Below are 21650 nucleotides of genomic sequence, written 5' to 3' on the forward strand. Positions count from 1 at the left end.
GAGGTTTAACAGAGGTAGAGGAGCTCCTGTGTGTGGTGATGCCCAGGTGAGACCTGACAGGTGGCTCATCCCTCCCAGCCACGGACTGTGGCTCATATCCTGCTCCCAACCCTGGGAAATTCCAGGTGATTCCCTCTCATTTCTCCTGCCCACCTGACACAGAGCATTTCAAAGGTATGGGTTTGCTTTGCTTTTCCCCTGAGTCTTGCACTCTGCAGGCTCAAGCTCAGCTGAAGCCTCGTGGAATTTTGAAGTGCAGAGAGAAGGGAAATGCTGATTTTTGGTCGTTAAGCTGTGTTTCCTCACAGCTGGAATTGTATTAAGAACACATCATTAAAATATGTTCCTATTCTGCTTATTTTTTTCCTGCTGAAGATGACAGCTTCTGATGGAGTCCAGGAGAGTGTCCCAGTGACTGTCAATATCGTGGTGATCGATGCAAATGATAATTCCCCCACCTTCTCCAACATCTCTTACAATGTCAAGATTTATACGGATATGAGGCCTGGGGAAGGTGTTATAAAGGTAATTTCAGGTCTTTTTATTGGCTTTGTTGACTTACTTTTTGTTAGCAGTAGATTGGAAATGCACTGAAACCAGCTAGAACTTAATTTTGTGTATCTCCATCCACTTCATTAGTTAAATAACTATTAAAATTGCTCCTACTAAGTGTTAGGCCTGTCTCAGATGTACAGCTGCAGCTCAGCTGTTTCACCTGAAGTTCTGCAAAACCTTTTCAGCTGGAAAATTTCAAAAGAAAAAAGAATATTTCCCTTGATTAGCAGGATATTGAAATAAAATGCTTTGGGGGAACAGGTAAACAGTTGAGTAGAACATAACCAGGAATGTTTTTACCATGTCATAAAACCTGTTGGTTTTTACAAGTCATTTGTTTGTAGAGCAAATGAGCAGTGAAAAATGTGCTGAACACGGGCCCAGAGAGGAGCAGCTTTAATTAAAGTTTGCCAGCACTGATTTATGTCTTAGTGCAGGACTGGAGGTGAATCCCAGTGGCACTGAAGTTAATGGAAAAAGGCTTTTTTTGGGTGGTAATTCTTCTGAGATCTCAGCCATGCCCTGAGTGCTGCCAGTGGAGATGGGTAAGGACAAGATCCCATTGGTGGAGGCAGTGGGAATATCGGGAAAATAAAATTAATCAGCCAACTTGAGTAATAAAATGCCATTTTCTGAATTACAGCCAGGAATTAATCAGGGTAGCAGTGATTTACCAGCATTAGGAGGGGGCTCAGTGTCTGTTCTGGCACATGCCCCCCTTGAGCTGTAGCTGTGCATTTGCACCCTTGCATCTTCATTCATGTTGCTCTTGCCTTTTCACCAATCTTCTTAAGCTGCAAGTGCTGAAAAACCATCAGTGAGAGCCCCAGGGGGGGCATTTTCAGCAAGATTTGAGGGAAAGATAAAAGTTCTAAGCACGATTGAGTTCCTTCAAGCGATGCACAAGTGGAAACAAAAGATATCAAATACTGTTGTCCTGAAGGAGCCAGGGAATGTAAGGCAGAAAATGTTGCTAAATGAGATTGCTGGATGTGTGAAAAGAATGTTTTCCTGCCCAAAATTGGCCTTGAGGATGCTCTGGGCTGCCTGAGGTCTGCTAATGGTACCTGGGATGAAGCAGAGCAGCATCTTGTGCTTGTCTGAAGCACCCGAAGTGCTGCTGTGCTCAGAGGGAATGCGCTGCTCTTGAGTTCTCAGACACATTCTGGTCTTGGAGCTGCAAACATATTCAGGGCCTGGAGGCATGGAAAGAGGAGGAGTACAAATTTCTTAATGAACTTGATCTGGACAAGGTCCTTTGGGGAAGGAGTAGTGAGGAAGTTGGGCTCTAAATTCACCTTTGCTAAAAAATGTAAATTCTGCACGTGGTCGGCACGTGGGTCCTTTCAGGTTCTGTGACTTTATAATGTGGTCAGAGATGGAAGGTAGAAAATTCTGGCTCTTTTATCAACTCATCTTACATTGCCAGATGATCTGAGTTTATAAATTAACTGACTTAGAAAAAAAGTAAGAGTCAATATTTAAGATTTTGGTGTATTGTGATGATGCCAGGAATAAAAGGAGAGTCCACCTCTGGGTTCTCAGGAGATGATCAGAGGGATGAAGCACTTCTGCCATGAGGAAAGGCTGAGAGAATTGGGATTGTTCAGCCTGGAGAAGAGAAGGCTCCAGGGAGATCTGAGAGCCCCTTCCAGGGCCTGAAGGGGCTCCAGGAGAGCTGGAGAGGGACTGGGGACAAGGGATGGAGGGACAGGACAAGGGAGAATGGCTTCCCACTGCTAGGGGCAGGGTTAGATGGGATAGTGGGAAGAAATCCTTCCCTGTGAGGGTGGGGAGACCCTGGCACAGGTTGCCCAGAGAAGCTGTGGCTGCCCCTGGATCCCTGGAAGTGTCCAAGGCCAGGTTGGACGGGGCTTGGAGCAACCTGGGCTAGTGGGAGGTGTCCCTGCCCATGGCAGGGGGTGGAACAAGATGAGCTTTAAGGTCCTTTCCAGCTCAGGTCATTCTTTGATTCCTTTCTGTGATTTTGGGCTGCTGTGCTGTTTGGAAAGTTGCTCATCTTTTTCTGTATAAATCCCCAGGGTTTCCTTAGGCTGGGAAGGTGGGTTTGTGCTTCCTGATTTCAATTTTCTTCTGCTTTATAACGACCTCAAAGGCAAAACTGACCTTTCTTTTCCATTTTTTGAACTCTAATACAGTGATTTTGATGGCTTGTTCTTGGCACATGGAACAAACTCCCCATGTAACCCGAGCTCATCCTCGGGGTGAGGATCCTTTGAGATCCTCTGCTCAGCCCTGACAGTTCCCACAGGAAAATGACCCAGGTCAGATATGATTAGTTCATCAAAACCACTCTCTGATGTGAGGAGGGAGGTTAGAAAAAGAACAGTGACCTCAGAAAATCTGTATGGGCTCATAATCATTTATTATAATAATCAGGCTGATTTCAGAGAGGATCAAGACAGATTTTCCTTTATGAATCATGTCATCCTGCTACCAAAATGCAAATGTTGCTACAGCACTGGAAGTGCCCTCAGGGAGTTACCACTTTGCTTTTATTATCCCGAGGGTAAGAAGGGATTGAGATGGTTCTCTTATTTTTTTTTAACTGAGTGCAGCTGCATGAAAATGTACAAATAAAATAGACCAATAGCCTCAGTTTGTACTTTCTCATTTCCTCGTTTTGTGGGGAATTGGCTTGATTTTACTACTGAAAAAAAACCCAAAACATTTTAGTTAATAGTTTAGATTGTGTTTGCTCTCTGGCACACTCCAAAAAAACTTAAAGAAAATAAAAAATCCTTAATTTCTGCTTGAAAATAGCCAAAACTAGCAGGAAAATACATTAATTACAGGCAAAATTCAATTTTTTTTCCTATCCTTTTCTTTCTCCCTGCGTGATTAGAGCAAGGAATTTCCCTTCTTTCCCTGTGGCCTTTCAGAGAAGCGAGCAAAAGTTTTTATTTCAGTTGTCTGCTTTCAGTACATGTGAAATTGTTTGAGGCCTTGGTTGAGGAGAGGAAAGTAAAGTTTAAATGTCTTTACAATCTGCTTGAGAATTTCTTACCTGGTTTTTCCTTCTGCTTTTATGTGTATTTTTTTGTGGCAATCGAGACTGAGAAATCTGTCACTGAAAACAGTTAAATGTGTGGTAAATAATATTTGTCACTAGGAAGACTGATTAATAGCAAACCTATTAAAGTACTTATTTTCCTCTTTATTATTGTATTTTTTGCTGTCCAGTTTTCCACCCTTTTACTGTTGTGATTCAGATATTTAAACTGGTTGTACATTGATGGTTGGAGTAGGGAGCAGTGGTGCTGTAACATTTCAGATGAATGATTTAAATCCACTGTGTTTCTTTAGACATCTCTCATTTTACAGATAGCATGAACTGTGCTGGGCACAGGGAATGCTGAGCAAGGAAATGAGAGAGCTGGGAAGGGACAGAGGATGGTAAAAAAACATCATTCACCTAAAACTTGCCATAAATTTGCCTCAAGGTCTGAGGATTCCTTGGCCCGTGAAGAGATTTTGTGTATTTTGTCTTTACAGGAAGACTTGTCAAGTGGTCTTTAGGTGTGTGTCCTACAGTCATGGAATCCTGGAATGCTTTGGGTTGGAAGGGACCTTAAAGCTCAGGACAAGGTTGCTCCAAGCCTCGTCCAGCCTGGCCTTGGACACTTCCAGGGATCCAGGGGCAACCACAGCTTCTCTGGGCCTCCCCACCCTCACAGGGAGGGATTTCTTCCCAATATCCCATCTAACCCTGCCCTCTGGCAGTGGGAAGCCATTTCCCCTTGTCCTGTCCCTCCAGGCCCTTGGAAGTAGTCTCTCTCCATGTTTCTTGTCAGCCTCTTCAGGCCCTGGAAGGACACAATTAGGTGACCCTGGAGCTTCTCTTCTCCAGGCTGAACAACCCCAATTCTTCTCTTCTTACTCTTTAAAGTCATGAAACCAAAATAACCTATTTCAATTTATCCATGTTTCTTAACTTCTACCTAATCTCCTCTTGCAGTGCATGACCCACGTTCAAGGGCTCTTTTCCAAGAACAATTATGTATCTCTCTCATTGAAAATGGAAAATCTAACATACAGGGGATTGATGCATGACCTGTTCACCTCTGAAAAATTCTACCTGAGATCACCAGTGCAGGTTAATTCAGAGGTCCTGCCCCAGCTCTTGATTGCACAGAGCATTTTGGGTATTTGGAGGTTGGAATATGCTCATGGCTTACAGCTCTTAAACCTGCACCTTGCCATAAAACTGCAGGACAGTTTAGAGGAGAGCTCAGAATGATGGAATATCCTGAGCTGGAAGGGACCCACAGGGATCTTCCAGTCCAACCCCTGGCTCTGCACAGACACCTCAACAATCCCACCCTGTCCCTGAGGGCATTGTCCAAACCCTCCTGGAGCTCTGGCAGCCTTGGGGCTGTGCCCACTGCCCTGGGGAGCCTGGTCAGTGCCAACCACCCTCTGGGGGAAGAACCTTTTCCCATAAAGAAATCTTCATTAAAGCCATCTCCAACCCCCCCACTTAATGTTTTATTTATGTGGTTATTTGCAACCCTTTGCCCATCAGGTTATTAATTTCCATCTCTAAAGTGAACATGATTAGCAGGAAGAGGAAACAAAACTGGGTTGTGTTTGCATTGCTCAGTCAACGTCCCTGCAGACCCGGGTAAAAATATGGGGTAAAGACTTGAGAACATAAAGAAGAAGTATTTTGACCTGCTCTATGTTTGATTGGCTCAAGTTCAGGGATATCTCCATCACAGTCCTGGATTATTTCCATCACAATCCTGGAATATCTCCATCACATTTAATCTGTTGGCAAAGGGTTCTGGAAAGGTTGGTCCTCACTTTGTCCAGGGCAAGGTTCACTAAAAGTGTTGCTGTGAAAAGCTGACAAGTCAAACACCAAAGCCCAGTTTCCTCCAAGTACAAAGTGAGTCTGACCAGAGCTTATACTGTGACCAAGAATGTCTTTGTGAGTTTAAGGTCATCCTTCTAAATCTCCTTTTTCTCCCATGAAAATCAGTTCTTGCAGCAGCAGAACATGCACCCATTTTGCAAAACTTTCAGTACATTAAATATTAATGCAATGGAGCCGATACTGCTGCATGCAAAGTTTTTTAGGAAAGTAAAATAAACCTTCTTTTGCTCTTCTTCCTGTATATTTTAGCCCATATTTCTCAAATCTTGTTAACTATGAAGCTCTATCAGTCTGGGACAGCTGGAGATGGAATTTCTAAAATCATATATTATGGCAGCTGTTGAACTTTAATTCTATTTAATTCCAGTTTTGATTCCCATTTTTGCCCCCCAAAATGTTATTCAAATCACTTATCTTTCCAAGCATTCAGCATTTGTAGGTTTAATTAACCTTCTAAATATATGGGCTTGTGTAGTCAATTAATTTTCCTTTTTCATGCTGTCACAGTAAAAAGTGGCCTGGTTCCAAATCCTGTCATTAAGTACTTAGGGCCTTATGTTTTGCATAAAGCCTTTATTTACCTTTTTGGTGTGTGTGTTACTTCTGAAGTTCAGCAGAGAAGGTTTATTACAGCTCTTTTTTTATCTGTGTCAGGGAGGTGGATTACCACTCCCCGTGAGGTTAATGAACACGTCCAGTTGTGTGGAGAGAAACTGCAGAAGGAGTGATTAAAGTGCAGCCTTCATCCTTCTCAGAATTTCAAAAGAAAATACAGAATGAGGTAGATAAAAACCCTCACACATGGATATAAATTTGGTTTTGAAACCTTTTAAGGGGAGATGAACTCCGTTTCATGATTTTTTGGGGCGTTTCAAGGGTTTATCACATGTTCAAAATACAGTGTCGAAAAATACTGTAGGAATTAAGATTTGCTTTTTAAGTGCAACCAGTTTAGGAAAATTAAATAGTTCTGTGTTGGAAATTTGCTTTGGATCACTGTGCTGGGTGTGAAAGAAGCAGAACACTGATTGCTCCAGGAGAAAAGTGACTTAATGTGCTTTTTAGTTGGTGAATACTGTGCACAACCTATTCCATGTTCAAAATGATTGATCCTACCTAAAGTAGCTCAGTTCCCAACAGCAAGAATAGCTGGTACTCCTAACAAAGAAGGTAAATTTTTGTTAATATATTTAAATTTTACCATTTCAGTCAATACATTCTGTTTAAGGTATTGTGTGCTTAGATCTTGGTTTGAACAGGTTTTTGACTTTTTGCATGAAATTTCATATTTCACTGAACCTGTAAAGAATCAGAAATATAGATATATATAGATATATATAGATATATATATAGATATATAGATATAGATATAGATATAGATATAGATATAGATATAGATATAGATATAGATATAGATATATATGTATATATATATATATATAGATCCCTGAGTTTTTTCCCTGGAAGTGTTCAAGGCCAAGCTGGATGGGGCTCTAACCAACCTTCTTGTGGAAGGTGTTCCTGCCTAATGCAGGGACAGTTGGAACTACAGGATCTTTAGTGTCCCTTCCAAACCAAACCATTCTGGGATTCTATGATTCAATGACTCACATACTCCCCTTGGTGGTTGAGGTTGTATGAAAATGTGATTAACTCAAATATTACAGCTTTGGCTTCTTGTTTTAGGGACAAGGTTTGGTTTCTGCTCTTCCAGTTCTTCAGCCATCCTTGGGCAAAGGTGGTTTGGCAGCTGTAGGAGGTGATTTCACAGTTGTAGGGGATGGTTTGGCAAATCTAGGTGGTGCTTTGGCAGCTGTAGGAGGTGCTTTGGCAGTTGTAGGTGACGTTTTGGCAGCTATAGGTGGTGGTTTGGCAGCTGTAGGAGGTGGTTTGGCAAATGTAGGTGGGGGTTTGGCAGATGTAGGTGGTGGTTTCACAGCTGTAGGAGGTGTTTTGGCAGATGTAGATGGTTTCACAGCTGTAGGAGGTGTTTCACAGCTGTAGGTGGTGGCTTGGCAGCTGTAGGTGGTGGTTTGGCAGATGTAGGTGATGTTTTGGCAGCTGTAGGTGGTGGTTTGGCAGCTGTAGGTGGTGGTTTGACAGCTGGAGGTGGTGGTTTGGCAGCTGGAGTTGGTGGTTTGGCAGCTGGAGGTGGTAGTTTGGCAGTTGTAGGTGGTGCTCTGGGCATCCCTGACCCGCTGAAGTTCAAGTGTGATGCAGCATTGACTGATAGATTATTTTAGATCATAGCACAGAAGAGATGTCACTGAGCTCCTCTACCTGTCTGCAGTGCTGTCACCTCTGAGGGTGTCACAGGGGGGGAAAGAGGTTGCCCAGCAGGCAGAAGTTTATCCTGCTGGATGTTCAATTATTGTTCATGTGGCTTTATGTCCTCCCACGTGCTGTTTGAGGGGACATGTAGTTGTACCAAATGAAAAACCAGTTGAGGAAGCAGTGTGTCTTTTGTATCTGCAAAACAAACAATAAGGGAAGAAGAGCAACTAGGCCAGGCTGGGTGGGGCTCTGAGCAACCTGAGCTAATGGAAGGTGCCCCTGCCCCATGGCAAGGGCTTGGAATGAGATGGGCTTTAAGGTCCCTTCCAACCCAAACCATTCTGTGATTCTATTTTGTGATTCTTCTTGTCACTCAAAGCAAAAAATGTTCCCTGAGCTTTAATTTCTGGCTGTGTGTGTGTTTGTTTTAACATTGCAAGCTACAGAAGTGGGATAAACCCACTGCCTTTCCCAGGGGCAAGGGAAGAACCCCCTCATTTCATTATGTTCATCAGTAGAATTTGGGCCTTTGGGTTTTTCTCATGCTCAGAATCAAAACTGTGCAACAGTAAGGAAGAAACAATGCAGGTGGGAGTAACCACCGAGCTAGCAGAGGTGGTGCAGAGTCACCAGAGTACAGAGGGATGTGCTCAGTTGTGTTTGTCTCACCCTGAGGTCACCCCCAAGCACAGCCTGTCAGGGGGGTGGTGTCACCTTGCCCTGTGAAATGGGCCTTGCACGTCTGGGATGTGTTTCCTGCGGCTTCAAGTTGCACCAGGGGACGTTTAGTTTGAATATTAGGAAAAATTTCTTCGTGGAAAGGGTGGTCAAGCATTGGAACAGGGTGCCCAGGGAAGTGGTTGAGGTCCCCATCCCTGGAGGGATTTAATAGGTGTGTGGATGTGGCACCTGGGGATGTGGGTTAATGGTGGCCTTGGCAGTGCTGGGGAATGGTCAGACTTGATGATCTCAGAGGGCTTTTCCAGCCTAATGGTTCTGTGATTCTCCGTGTGTATCCATATGGGAACAACTGCCATTTCCCTCCCCTTGGCTCTTTAGAGTATGTGCATATTAATACAGACTTTGTTCTCCAGTTCTGCACAACGAGGGCTTGGAATGCCAGACCTGGGAGTGAAACCTCCTGGCAGTACCAAGGTTGTCCCTTTGAATGGTGTAGGGAGAGATGGGAACTTCCAGTAAACAAATATGATCCTGTTGTTACTTTTGCAACATAATAAGTGTCTTCTTCCCCCTTTATAGGAAGTGTTATAAATTCCAATCCGCAGAGAGGAAACTTGGTCTTAATTAGGTTTCTTAATTTGTACCTTAAAATAACTGGCTTGCAGTCTTTAATAAGCAGTTTTTCTCTGCTTCATGATGTTTTTACACCAATTACCCTCCATTTAAACTGTATCTTTGTTGGACAGTGATTAGAAATTCCTTCCTGTGTTCCAGCTGTTGGAGTTTCCCCTCTGCCTCCTCTCCCCCTCCCAGTTGCCTCCCCACGGCCTTGTGAAGGCCCAACACTGACACTGTGGTTTTAATTCCAGCTCACAGCTGTAGATGCGGACGAGGGACCCAATGGCCAGATAGTGTATGAAATTTTGGCTGGGGATCAGGGAGACTTCAGCATCAATGAGCGAACAGGCCTTGTCACCATCGCTCCAGGAGTGGAGCTGGCAGTGGGGCGATCCTACGCTCTCACTGTCAAAGCCTCTGACAGTGCTCCTCCTGCACAGAGAAGGTAATGCAGCTTTCCTGAACTCCTTATTCCAGCAGTGCTCAGTGTGGCACCCTGTCCCTCCACCCTGCAATACAATCCTGTGTCTTCTGTGTGGTGGAAGGAAAAGTATCATGCTAGAACTCTTTCCCTTTTTGTTCCTTAATTCTGTTTGCTTTATTTCCTTCCCTTCCCCCTTTTCATGATTTCATTTGCTTGTAATAGCCTGGTTTTTTAAGAGTTCCCAGTTGTGCTGTCACTGTGCATGTCCATTCGCTGGGAGAAGCTGAGGTGAGGGGATGTCAGGAAGAAAGCAAGTGGGAAGGGAGATGCTGTTTGTTCAGAACGCAGAAAGGATCAGAAATAACCTGGCTGCTGAGCTGGAGACCTTCTCTCTGGGTGTAGCATGTGCAGGGTCACCCAGACTTGGCACGAGGGGGCCATCCTGACCAGCTGTGCCAGTGCTGAGCAGTGCCCCCACTGAGACCTGAATTCCCACCAGCACACGGGAGTCTCTGCTCTGGCACCCAGAGCACCTCCTCTTCCTCCAGCTGATAAAAGAAGAGCAGGTTGCAAATTTAGGATGGTTAGGATGGGACCCTCTCATGCCCATGGCAGGGAGTGGAAAACTCGATCTTTAAGGTCCCTTCCAACCCAAACCATTCTGTGATTCTCTAACTTCAAGAAAGTAAAGGTATTGAGTCCTGCTGACCTGGATCTTTGGAGTTTGTGTTCTAAATATGGCATTTGTGCCCAGATGTCATTTCAGGAAGGTGTGGGGGGTGAAAAAAAATGCCTCTCATGGTCTGGGTCTGGTATTGATAATGTGATAACCTCCCTGTTCCAAAGAGGATGACAGAAAGGAACAGCAGGTTCCACCTTTTAAACCTCCCACAGCTGTGAAGTGCAAACCTTTTCCTCACGTGGGGAATGTGAGAGGGAAAGTTAATACAGGTAGTGAGTGGGCAGGAACACCTCCCACTAGCCCAGGTTGCTCCAAGCCCCATCCAACCTGGCCTTGGACACTTCCAGGGATCCAGGGGCAGCCACAGCTTCTCTGGGCAACCTGTGCTAGGGCCTCCCCACCCTCCCAGGGAACAATTCCTTCCCAGTATCCCATCTAACCCTGCCCTCTGGCAGTGAGAAGCCGTTCCCCCTTGTGCTGGCACTAAATGCCCTTCTGTTGTGGTGAACAAAAACCATTTTTGGCTTTTAGAACTTGATTGAAAATAACTCATCCTGAGCCTTATTTAGCTGCAGCAGAATCAGGAAGAACACGATACAGAACAATATATTTTATGAACTATTCAGCAGTGGAAAGGGGATAAACACACTAAACCCCAGCTCTTTGGATGTGTCTTCCATACACAGGCAGCAGCTATCCCAAGAAAACAGGCAGCCAGTGCTCAAGAGATGTTTTATCTGCTGATTCATGGTGTCTGTTGATCATCTGGTGATGGTGGTTTTCTTTACTCCATCAATAGAAGTGTGGAACATCAATTCAGGAAATATCAGGGAGATGTGAGGGGGTAGTTTAAAACAGACAAGAAGACAGGAGGAAGGAGGTAATTAGGGAATGTTCAACTCCTGCTGTAATTATCCATCTTCCATGCTGCCTCTGGGAAGCTCGGGATTGCCCCAGACTAGCTGGCAACCAGAATTTTTGGGCACAGCTGGAGGATTGCTGGGCTTCCATGGTGTGGGGAGTGGTGGAGCAATGAACATTAAAGGCTTGTTGAGAGTCAGCTTGTACCTAAATGTTAATGTGGAGGTGGTGGGTTGGCCTTGGCCAGCTGCTGGACACCTTCTCAGCCATCTCACTATCCCTCCTCAGCAGGATGGGGGAGAAAATAAGGTGGGAAAGCTCTTGGATTGAGATCAGGACAGGCAGGTCACCAATTACTGTCACAGGCAAGACAGACTCGGCAAGAATTGATTTGACTGGTCTAGTGGAAGTTCCAACCCCCACAGCAGGGGGGACCTCCATGAAGGTCCCTTCCAGCCCAGACAGTGTAGGGTTCTATGATTCTGTGAACTTATTGCCAGTTACAATGGGGTTTGCTGGTAAGAAATAAAGACAACTCTCTCCCACCCTTTTTCCCAGGCTCAGCTCCAGTCCTTCATCCCAAACTGCTCTGCCTCTGAGTGTCATGGGGGTCACAGGGGTTACAGGCAGTCCACAGCACCCCTTTCTCATTCCATCCTCCCCACACCTTTCTCTTTCCTACCAAGGTCTCCCCAGGGAGAGTCTCTGCTCTGCCACCTGGAGCACCTCCTCTTCCTCCTCCTCCTCCTCCTCCTCCTCCCTTCCTCCTCCTCAGTGCTCACAGGGCTGGATGTGCTCCAAGCTGGAGCTGAGCCATGAGAGGTGGGACACACCGGGCTGGGTTTAATCCCTTCCTTGAGGGTTCTGTGTGTGGATGTACCCCAGGGGACAGAGTTCCTGCAGCCCTTCCCTGTGGGTGGCATTTGTCCTTCTGGACAGGGGACACTGGAGGTTTGTTATGGTGGAGCATGGCCAGAGTTCTGTGGGACAGTCCCCAGCACATCTGTCCCGGTGTTGCAGTGCTCTGCCCAGCTCCCACAGTGACCCAGAGTCACAGAACCTGCTGGGAAGGGGCAGTGGGGAACATCCAGAACACAGTGGGGACTGTGCTTGGTCAGAATTTTGTAACTTTGGTATTAAATAAGCTCCATCAGATCACACAGCAGCTGTTTCAACTCTAACATAGCTGGTAATTTCGGGTAGGACCCTCTAAACCTGCTCTGGAGTTTGCTGGCCCTGCAAGAAGCAGCTCACTGGGTTCATGATTTTCTTTTTTCTACCTTTCCCCACTCCCCTTCAAAAAAATTGGGACAAACCCCTTTGGTTTCTTTCCTGAAGCCCTAAAACATGAGATTTCCCAACTTTGTCAAAGGGCTTGTGTAGGGAAAACCTGCACCTGCAGCACAGCACTCGCTCTCCCGGGGGTTTTGTCCTGGGGTGGGAATGCTGTTCCAACATCCAGGAGAGAAGGCAGGTGGGATAATGGAGCAAAGAGGCAAGAGAAAAGTTCCTTTAAGCCAGATTTTAAATCACTTTCAACTTCAGGGAGACTTCTGGCTCCTTTTCTCAGACTGGAGCAGTTGAGTAGCAGGTGGGTTCACAGGGTGGTCTGTGGAGGGTCTGCAGTGTCAGTGTCCCACAGAACCTTCAGCATTCCCCCTGGAATGCTGTTTGCAGCATATTCAGGGCAGCTGAAGGCTTTGCCAGGTTTCCACAATGGGATTTGTCGTTTCCTGTATTGCCACTGCTCTGAACTGGGCTGGGATTTCTTGGTGGGACCCACACTATTGCTGTGTCCTGCCAGAGAGCTGTGTCCGTGGCTTCTCCCAGCATTATCCTCTCTGTCCCTCTCTTCCAAGGAAAGGTAGCAAATGGACTGACAGCAGGGAAGCTCCAGGGGCAGATGTTGTGTGTGGCAGGAGCAGTTACCAGCTCAGAATTTGGAATGTCTTATAGAGGACACAGGATCACCAGGGCATTGTGAGCTGTGTTTGTGTGTGGAGTGTGCACTGGTGTCTTGCTGCTTTATTTTTGAAAGAACACCACTTCGGGCTACTTTGAGGGAAATTATTTAGCTTTTCTTCTTTTAATGGCTTTTCTTTTGATTCGGGGGGAAAAAACACATCCTGAAGCTTTTAAAGAAGCAAAGGGAGGTCGTTAGAGCTGGAGAACACACAGTGTATAAACCAGACTTTGTGGGTTGCCTCGTGCTTGTTGATGTATTGATTTTCACTGGCTTGGACTGTGGTTTACCCCCCCCCCCCTTTGTGTTGCAGGAGCTCCATCACCACTGTTTACATCGAGGTCCTGCCACCCAACAACCAGAGCCCTCCCCGCTTTCCCCAGCTGATGTACAGCCTGGAAGTGAGTGAGGCCATGAGGATCGGAGCTGTTTTGTTAAACCTCCAGGTACAAATGCTTCCCTGTGCTTCCCTCTGCTTCCCCGGAGGTGCTGAAGCTTTCACCACCTTCATTCTGTTTATGCTCTTGCCATGCAGAAGCCAGTCCTTGGATACAGGAGGAAAAAGGGCAGTTTATAGGGATTGAAAATGATTTCATTCTAATCGTTGCCCCTTTCACACAGACTGTATAGAAAAAGGGCCTATGTGGCTATTTCTGTAACTTCTTTTCATGGTTTCAATGTGGAAAAAGGTACTAGAGGCTGCATTAGGCACTGCCCAGAGAAGCTGTGGCTGCCCCATACCTGGAAGTGTCCAAGGACAGGTTGGTCAGGGCTTGGAGCAACCTGGGCTAGTGCAAGGTGTCCCTGCCCATGGCAGGAGGTTGGAATAAGGTGGTGTTTAAGGTCCCTTCCAACCCAAACCATGCTGGGATTCTATGATTCTTGTGATAATTATATTAGAAAAAAAACCCCATGAGTGGCTGAAATCTTGAAAGGCCTGTGATTTCTTATGTTCAAATCTCTCTTTGCCAGCAAATCAGAGAAGCTTCTGTACCAAATTCCTGTGGAATTTCAGCAAGATTTTTGGCAATTTGCCTTCTTTAGCCTGTTATTTCTGAAAAATGCCTGAAGGTATTTCTTCCCCTTGGTGTGTGTAACATGGTTCTGTAACAAGCTGGCAGAAAGCAGCCATCCCAGCACTCCCAGACCCGGGATCGGGGCTGGCCTCCTGCACTGGGGCCAGGCTGACCTCGTGTGCCAGCTCCTCTAGACACAAAGCCTTTTCCATGTGCCCCCTCACCTGGCCATGGTCTCCTTCTCCATCAGCACTGGCACATTTCTCTACTTGAATTCCCCCTCCATCCACATCTGTCTAAATCTGACTCTGTCAGTTCTGTGCTCAGTGGGGCCTCCAGCACTGAACCCCCCCTTGTCTACAACATGAGGAACCAGGAGCTCAAGGGTGGCCTGAGGAAAACAGTCACTGGATGATTTTAGGAATCAATGAAGTGCCCGTTTCCTTCTCCACAGCATAGAGTGCAAATCCTTACAGGCCTGTCTGCTGAAGTGGTTATGTGGGGAGGGGGTTTCCTTTTTTATTTTGTCATTGTGTTGTGCACAAAGAAATTTGATTATCCATCCCATTTGTAATTCACTGTTTATATATTAAATTTGACCCACACGGTGTATAAACGAGGGATCACCTTCTCTCTGCATTTTGGCAAATAAAAGGATCCTGCAGTTACCTTTTTTTGCCAGAAGTCCTTCCTGTGTGTCTGTGAGCTGGCTCCTCATGGGCTCAGGGCACACACACACATACATGACCCCCGTGCAGTGGGATCAGGCCAGTTCCAGGACCAGGGAGCTCCCTCCTGCATCCCCATCCTCATGCAGCAGAACCAGACCTTCCCTTGTTGGGTTAGTGGTTAATAAATCAGCTTTCTCCTCACTTACTTACTGTTCCCTAAGCCTTTGCTGTGTTGTGTTCTGCCCACACATCTCCAAATCAGCTGTGCAAAACAGGGAGATAAATGACAGCTCTTTACATCCTTATTTTGGGGAGGATCAGGAACTTAATACTACGTTCAGTACTAGTGAAATAAAGTGAAATAAAGGAGCTCTAATTGAGTCACTGATGCAGGTGAATGGTGAGCTCCTGGTTAAATGGTTTGCTGATGAAAGATTTGGATTATTATGGATGGTTAGGCTGATTTAGTCACCTGTGCTGAGGGAGGGTGACTCATTTAGCTCAGTGCTGCAAATTAACTTCTGGCACATCTGTGGTGCCTGCAGGGAGTGCAGAATGGAAGGGCCATGCTGTTCAGGAGCCTTCTCCTCCCTGGTGGGGAGACTCTTGCTTTTGGAAACCCCACAAAGGAACAGGAGCCAGGAGCATGCTGAGAAACAGAAACATTTGTGTTTACTTGACAGGTGCTGGAATATGTGGCTGAGGGCCTGAGGGATCTTTGGAGGCAGAAAAACTATTGGCAGGTTTTAGTATTTAAGGGGTTTATACAATTTAAATGTGGTTGGAAAGTGAAGCTCCATCTTGGAATAATTTGCTTTGATGTTTCACTAAATCCCAAACAGCCCATTCTGTGCTGGCAGAATGAGAGGACCTCCAGGGCTGTGCCCAGTCCTGGGCCCTCAACAGGAGAGACCTGGAGGGGCTGGAGCGTGTGCAGGGAAGGGAACAGAGCTGGGGAAGGGGCTGGAGCAGCAGGAGCGGCTGAGGGAGCTGGGGGGGCTCAGCCTGGAGAAAAGGAGGCTCAGGGGGGACCTTCTGGCTCTGCAAGTCCCTGACAGGAGGGGGGAGCCGGGGGGGGTCGGGCTCTGCTGCCAGGGAACAAGGGACAGGAGGAGAGGGAACGGCCTCCAGCTGTGCCAGGGGAGGCTCAGGTTGGCCAGGAGAAGGAATTTGTTGCTGGAAAGGGTGGTGAGGCCTTGGCAGGGGCTGCCCAGGGAGGTTTGGAGTCCCCATCCCTGGAGGTGCCCAAGGAAGGCCTGGCTGTGGCACTCAGTGCTCTGGGCTGGGGGACAAGGTGGGGGTTGATCACAGGGGGCACTCGGTCTGTGAGGTCTTTTCCAACCTTAACAACTGTGATTCCATAATTTTACGGTTTAGATTCTGTTTCCTTTTCACGTGATCCTTGGTAAGGAATGCTGAGGAAATCTGGGAGAGGCAGCCTGTGCCAGGCAGAGCAGGGGGGATGCAGGATGACCATGCCAGCTCCTGTCCTCCTCGACGGGATGTTGCTGAGCATTTTGGGGATATAACAGTGGGTGTTCTCTTGCCACATGCCAAGATCCCCAGAAATCACAGGTTACTGTGTTTGGGAAAGAGTGAAGTGCCTCAATTTGTTTTAAGAGCTTTGGAAATGCATAGAAGATGTTGAGGTTTACTTATTTTTACCTCAGTGTGGATTAATCTTGTATTACCAGTCTGCTGTGCGTGGCGTGAATTCAGCCAGACAATTGCTCTTTGTGAAAAATACTGGATTGTTAAATCCCAAATATCCTTGGCTTCAGCTTTTGGGGCTTAGTCCAGGACTGGATCTTTTGTAGGGCTGGTGGTCCTGGAGCTGGAATGTGGGTGCATCATACTAGAGAGATGCAGACGGACTTTTTCCAAGGGTGGGTAGTGATACAACAACGGGGAATGGCTTCCCACTGCCAGGGGGCAGGGATAGATGGGGTGTTGGGAAGGAATTGTTCCCTGTGAGGGTGGAGAGGCCCTGGCACAGGTTGCCCACAAAAGCTGTGGCTGCCCCTGGATCCCTGGAAGTGTCCAAGGCCAGGTTAGCCAGGCTTGGAGCAACCTGGGCTAGTAGGAGGTGTCCCTGCCCATGGCAGGGGGTGGAACCAGACGAGCTTTAAGGTCCCTTCCAACCCAAACCATTCAGTGATTTTAAATTCAAGTGCCTCGTTCTGCATGAAAACACTCCCCTGTGTTAAAGCACTTGTGGGAATTGCATTTCTGTCTTCATCTTTCTTCATTCCCTGCTGTGTAAAACTGGCCAGGACATTTTAAACATTCCTAAACTGAGTATTTAAGCTTGAGAAATCTTGTGCTGTCCTTTCCAGGCAACAGAAAGTTACCAATTAGTCACCTTGGTGTGGGTTTTTTGTGCAATTCTAGCAATAGCTTCAGGTATTACCTGTGTTCCCTCTTCACATGGAACATCACTAAGATCTCAAATATTGAACAAATGTGTTCATGTGTACATTTTCACACTGATGTTTCCTTTCATGATTCTTATCAATAAATTGTTTAGATTGGTGCAGATTAAGAGATTATTATTTTATGACTCTCTCTTAATAATACTTTGTTAGTGTTGCCTTCAGGTTTACAAAATCTGGGGAAGAGTGAGCAAAATATTTTAAATATTCCCAAGCTGGCAAAGCTGAAGATCTGCAAAGCATCAGGGTCAATAACAATGCAAATGCAGCTGCTTCAGATTTTCCTTTTAGACTCTAAAATACCTGTTCTAAAAATAAAATTCACTTTCTCCCTGTCCATTAAAATATTCCATGCTGAGGATGGAAGGTTGAATTTCTTTCTTATGCTGTTATTTATTTTATAATGCACCCAGTTGATTGTGAGTGGTGTTTTAATTAACGAAATTTGAGATTAATGCAATATTAAATGGTCTCCACAGTATTAATTTGTAAATAAACCTCAGAGTTTATTGCATGCCTGGGAGGCATTTATGGCTTCATGTTCTGCCAGCCATTATTAATTAAAATATGCAAATGGTGTCATTTTTCTGGGAGTCTGCAAAACAAATAGGGCTGTTACCACGGTCCAGTTCTGTGCTGAACAAGGAGGCAACATGGAATCGTTGTGTACAATTTATGGAGTCAGTGTATTCCATTGATCTGGAAAACAGTGGGTATGGATTGCTCTCCTCACTTGCAAGCCTTCAGTGGTTTTCTTATTTCATAATAACCTGCTGTCCTTTGGTTTTAAAGAAAACAGGAGCTTTTCAAAACAACGAATTTATCATTTTCTCCCTGATTTTTAATGTGTGTTGAATGGAAGGTGGATTTTCCTTGGAGACAAGGAGAAATTGAAATAAACTAGAGCCAGTCCTTTATTTTCTGTCTTTTTGAGAGTCTCCTGACTTCTTGTTGAGAATGTAGGCCCCAGTCATAACTCTGAGACCCTGGAATGTGAAGGGAGGGCAGGATGCCCTACAGGTAGAAGGAATACAAAGGGCCACTAAAGATTTAGGATCTGGGATAGTCCTCAGAGAGGCCAGCTACTCACATTTGCTGCCTCCAGTAATTGTAGCATTTTGTATTCTTGGCTGACAATTTTTTGCTTGTCTTTCCTGAGTCAGATCCTGACTGTTCATATCTTCAGGATGAGGAGATCCAAATCCCCCTCACAGCCACTAAGGTGGTGCCACCTCCCGTCACTCAGTGGATTTTACGAACAAATTTCCTGCTCTGTCACTGCTGTTGTGGAGGAAACTATTGATCAATCCTGGAAGAACTATTTACACCTGTGCAGAACTGAGTCAATACTAAATGCCACCCACTGCTGCCTGACCTTCATTTTTTATAAGTGGTTTTATTCTTGCTTAATCCCACTTTCCATTTGGAGACCGCGTTGTCTGAACTGGTTAGGGAAGGTGTCACAGAAAGCAGCATGAAAAGCCTCTCCATGGCTCAGATGCATTATTGCCCCCACAGCTTCTGCCCTTTTCTTTAGCCCTGTTGTAAAAGATCATGTTCCTTCACCATCCTTTTGTTCTTGGCAGAGTTAGCTTTGTGTTGCCCATGTCCATATTGTCATCCAGGTCACTTACAGATGACTTGGTTATTTGTGGTTTTCTGGGAATTGAGCTCCACCTGTGATTTCCTGGCTCATCCCCCCATGAAGGATATACCTTGTGTTTACCCTTCAGCACATCTTTCCTCTGTGAGTTTTCAAAGAAAACCACTGATGGCTTTGAGATTGCTTCAGCCTGGGTTTTAGACACTACCATGAACTTCATCAGGCTTTAATTTCAGCAGATGATTTAAAGATGCTCAATTTATGTACAGCTTCTCTGCCTATTCTTTCCCAGTTCTCAGCTGAGATTTTACCCTTTTGTTGTCCCAGTTAATTCCAGCAGTGTCAGCTCTTTGACCTTCTCAGCATCATCCCTTCTGCTTGGAAGGTACCACATTCCTCAGGTTTCCTCTGCAGTTTGAACATTCCTTTGCTATCCCTTGCCTTCTTTCCTGTTTCTATTAGTTTTACCTTAACTTTTTCTGACTCTGTGCTGCTCTGATTGTTCTTGCTCTTCCTTTGTGCTGGTCACCTTTGTCTGACTTAGCCACTATTTTCTTTATGCTTCCTTTGGCTCAGGCAAGTTGTTTTCTTACTGAATTCCCTGCTCTGCCTGCACTCTAAACTACTTGGTGCTTCTGGTCTTAATGTTGGGGTGGGTTTGAGTTGGGGTTTTTTCCTTATTTTTCTTGGGTTTTTATCTGACCCGACAGGAGGGGGGAGCCGGGGGGGGGTCGGGCTCTGCTCCCAGGGAACAAGGGACAGGAGGAGAGGGAACGGCCTCCAGCTGTGCCAGGGGAGGCTCAGGTTGGCCAGGAGGAGGAATTTCTCCCTGGAAAGGGTGGTCAGGCCTTGGCAGGGGCTGCCCAGGGAGGTTTGGAGTGCCCATCCCTGGAGGTGTCCCAGGAAGGCCTGGCTGTGGCACTCAGTGCTCTGGGCTGGGGGACAAGGTGGGCATCGGGCACAGGGGGGACTCGGTGACCTTGGAGGGCTTTTCCAACCTGAACGATTCTGTGAAAGGCTTATAAAAATAGATATTAAAAAGGATGGTTGTTGAAAGATGAGAGATACAAAAATACTCTCTTCTTACCTTCTTTTCTGTGTCACCCTGTCTCCTGGTAAAGCCTGTCTGCCCTTCTTGGACCCGTTCACTGGCCTTCTTGCAATTCTCCTTTTTGTTTTTCCTCCAAAAATGTGCTTAATCACTTTGGGCTTTGAGTTCTAACTGGTTGTAGCTGTGACACAGTCCAGGAGACCGTTTAGTAGAGAGTAATTTCTCTAAAAAGCTCACAATAGTCTTTCCTGTGAAAAGGTTTGTGTATACTTGACAAAACAGTAAATGTTCCATGGCAGATTTATGGCTGGGTTTGGGAGCAGATTAGCCAAAGCTTAACAACAAAAGTAGTTTACTCAGCGTCTCAAAAGGTTTTTTTGGTACCCAGTAGGTGCCATATAATTGTTTTGGTGCTGCTAATAGTCATTCTTAAAGGTCTTATCTGAATCTTCATCCCCCAAAAAGCAAATTATCCTGGAGAGTGAGTGCTACAATGTCTACGCTGCTGGGTGGAGCATCAGCCAAAGATTGGGATTCTGGTAAACCAGTGGAAAGAGGGATCTGGATAAGATATAGAAATGAAGAATAGGAAGAAAGGAAACAAGAAGTTCAGTCTAATCAGTCTGGAGCTGCATAAAATAAACCTAATTGAATAAGCCTGAATTTCATCCTTGTGCTACTGTGTGTGTATGTGTGGCATTAATTTGATAATTTGATAATTACTAATTATTAATCCCATATTCAGGATATTGTCATTCCTCTGTAGCATGAGAGTTCTGATGTGCTACAGCTTTATCTTAAGTAGCCCATCTGCAATAACCAGAGTTACCTTAGGAACAGAGATCAGTGTCATCCCTGCAGACATTCTTGGAACCTCAGGGGTTAATTCTCCTCTTTATGCATGGAAGGACAGTAAAGAAAGCTCTGTCACTGACTTAATTTTCTCCTTTTTTTTCCCCTAAAGGCTTTTGATAGGGAGGGTGACCCCATAAGATACCTCATTCAGAATGGAGATCCTCAACAAGTTTTTAATCTCTCTCAAAGGTAAGTGGAAAACCCTTGGAAAACTTTTCAGTCAAGTGAATGTGTGGGCTGAGAGTAAAAGAAAAGGTTTGTAATTACACATCCTCAGCTGCTCCTTACACATAAATGAGAGCTCTGTGAGCCTTATTGCACTCTGAAGTTTTTCACAGGGGACTATTTATTTATTTTGAACACTGTAAGTAGGTAAAACTCACTGAAGTGGAAACATTCTATTTAAAAGAGTGACCAGGGATTAATTAAGAACCTTATACCTGTCAGCTCTTGACTAATGACAGGGACAATTTTTGCTTTATTTTCCTGCCTTCTTGCAGCTTAGCCTGTATTACAAATGCCTTTTGAGCATTGTTTTAAAGCATCTTTTCTTCAGATTGAATACCATCTTAAATAGAGTGAGAAACAGAGGGTATATAATAAAATTATGAGCACCAGATCTGTCTGTACCTGTCCCACCACCCCTTTCTTTATTTTATCTATTATTAGCTATTGTTTACCTATTATTAGATATTATTTACCTACTGGTAGCTATTATTTACACTCCAAAGTATCTTTTTCCTTTGGAGAAGGAAGGGAAGGTGGTGAGTTTACTTCCTGTGGTAATGATGGGACAGAAGTAACCTGGGGCTAATTTGTTCACGGTGTATAATTGCAAAAAATTGTTCTAATTTGGGTTGAGGGAGACTTTGTGAACCTAAATACACAAACCTGCTGAAACAGGTTTGTATGTTCTAGGAAAGCTCCAGGTGATAAGTCTCCCATTCATGGAGAGCCAAATCATTTAGGAAAGAATGTAAAAACCCCTTGAAGATCCCAGGAGGTGGTGCTCTCCTCCACCAAGAGTGATGGATGGGCCCTCTAATGATAAAGACTTGTCAGGT

General features: G+C 45.4%; 1 protein-coding gene across 4 annotated transcripts in view; it reads left to right on the top strand.

Moving 5' to 3' along the window:
• The window catches only part of PCDH15 (protocadherin related 15), a 673791-nt gene that overhangs the window by 533638 nt on the left and 118503 nt on the right, over positions 1 to 21650 (top strand). For all 4 annotated transcript variants that reach the window (XM_027661020.1, XM_027661021.1, XM_027661019.1 and 1 more), the window contains 4 exons: positions 376 to 525; positions 9280 to 9473; positions 13272 to 13404; positions 20696 to 20775. In XM_027661020.1, the coding sequence (XP_027516821.1) occupies positions 376 to 525; positions 9280 to 9473; positions 13272 to 13404; positions 20696 to 20775 (557 nt within the window). The remainder of the gene's footprint in view (positions 1 to 375; positions 526 to 9279; positions 9474 to 13271; positions 13405 to 20695; positions 20776 to 21650) is intronic.

The sequence above is a fragment of the Corapipo altera genome, unplaced genomic scaffold, assembly GCF_003945725.1.
Source record: "Corapipo altera isolate COAL_440 unplaced genomic scaffold, ASM394572v1 133, whole genome shotgun sequence".
Classification (NCBI taxonomy): Eukaryota; Metazoa; Chordata; class Aves; order Passeriformes; family Pipridae; genus Corapipo; species Corapipo altera.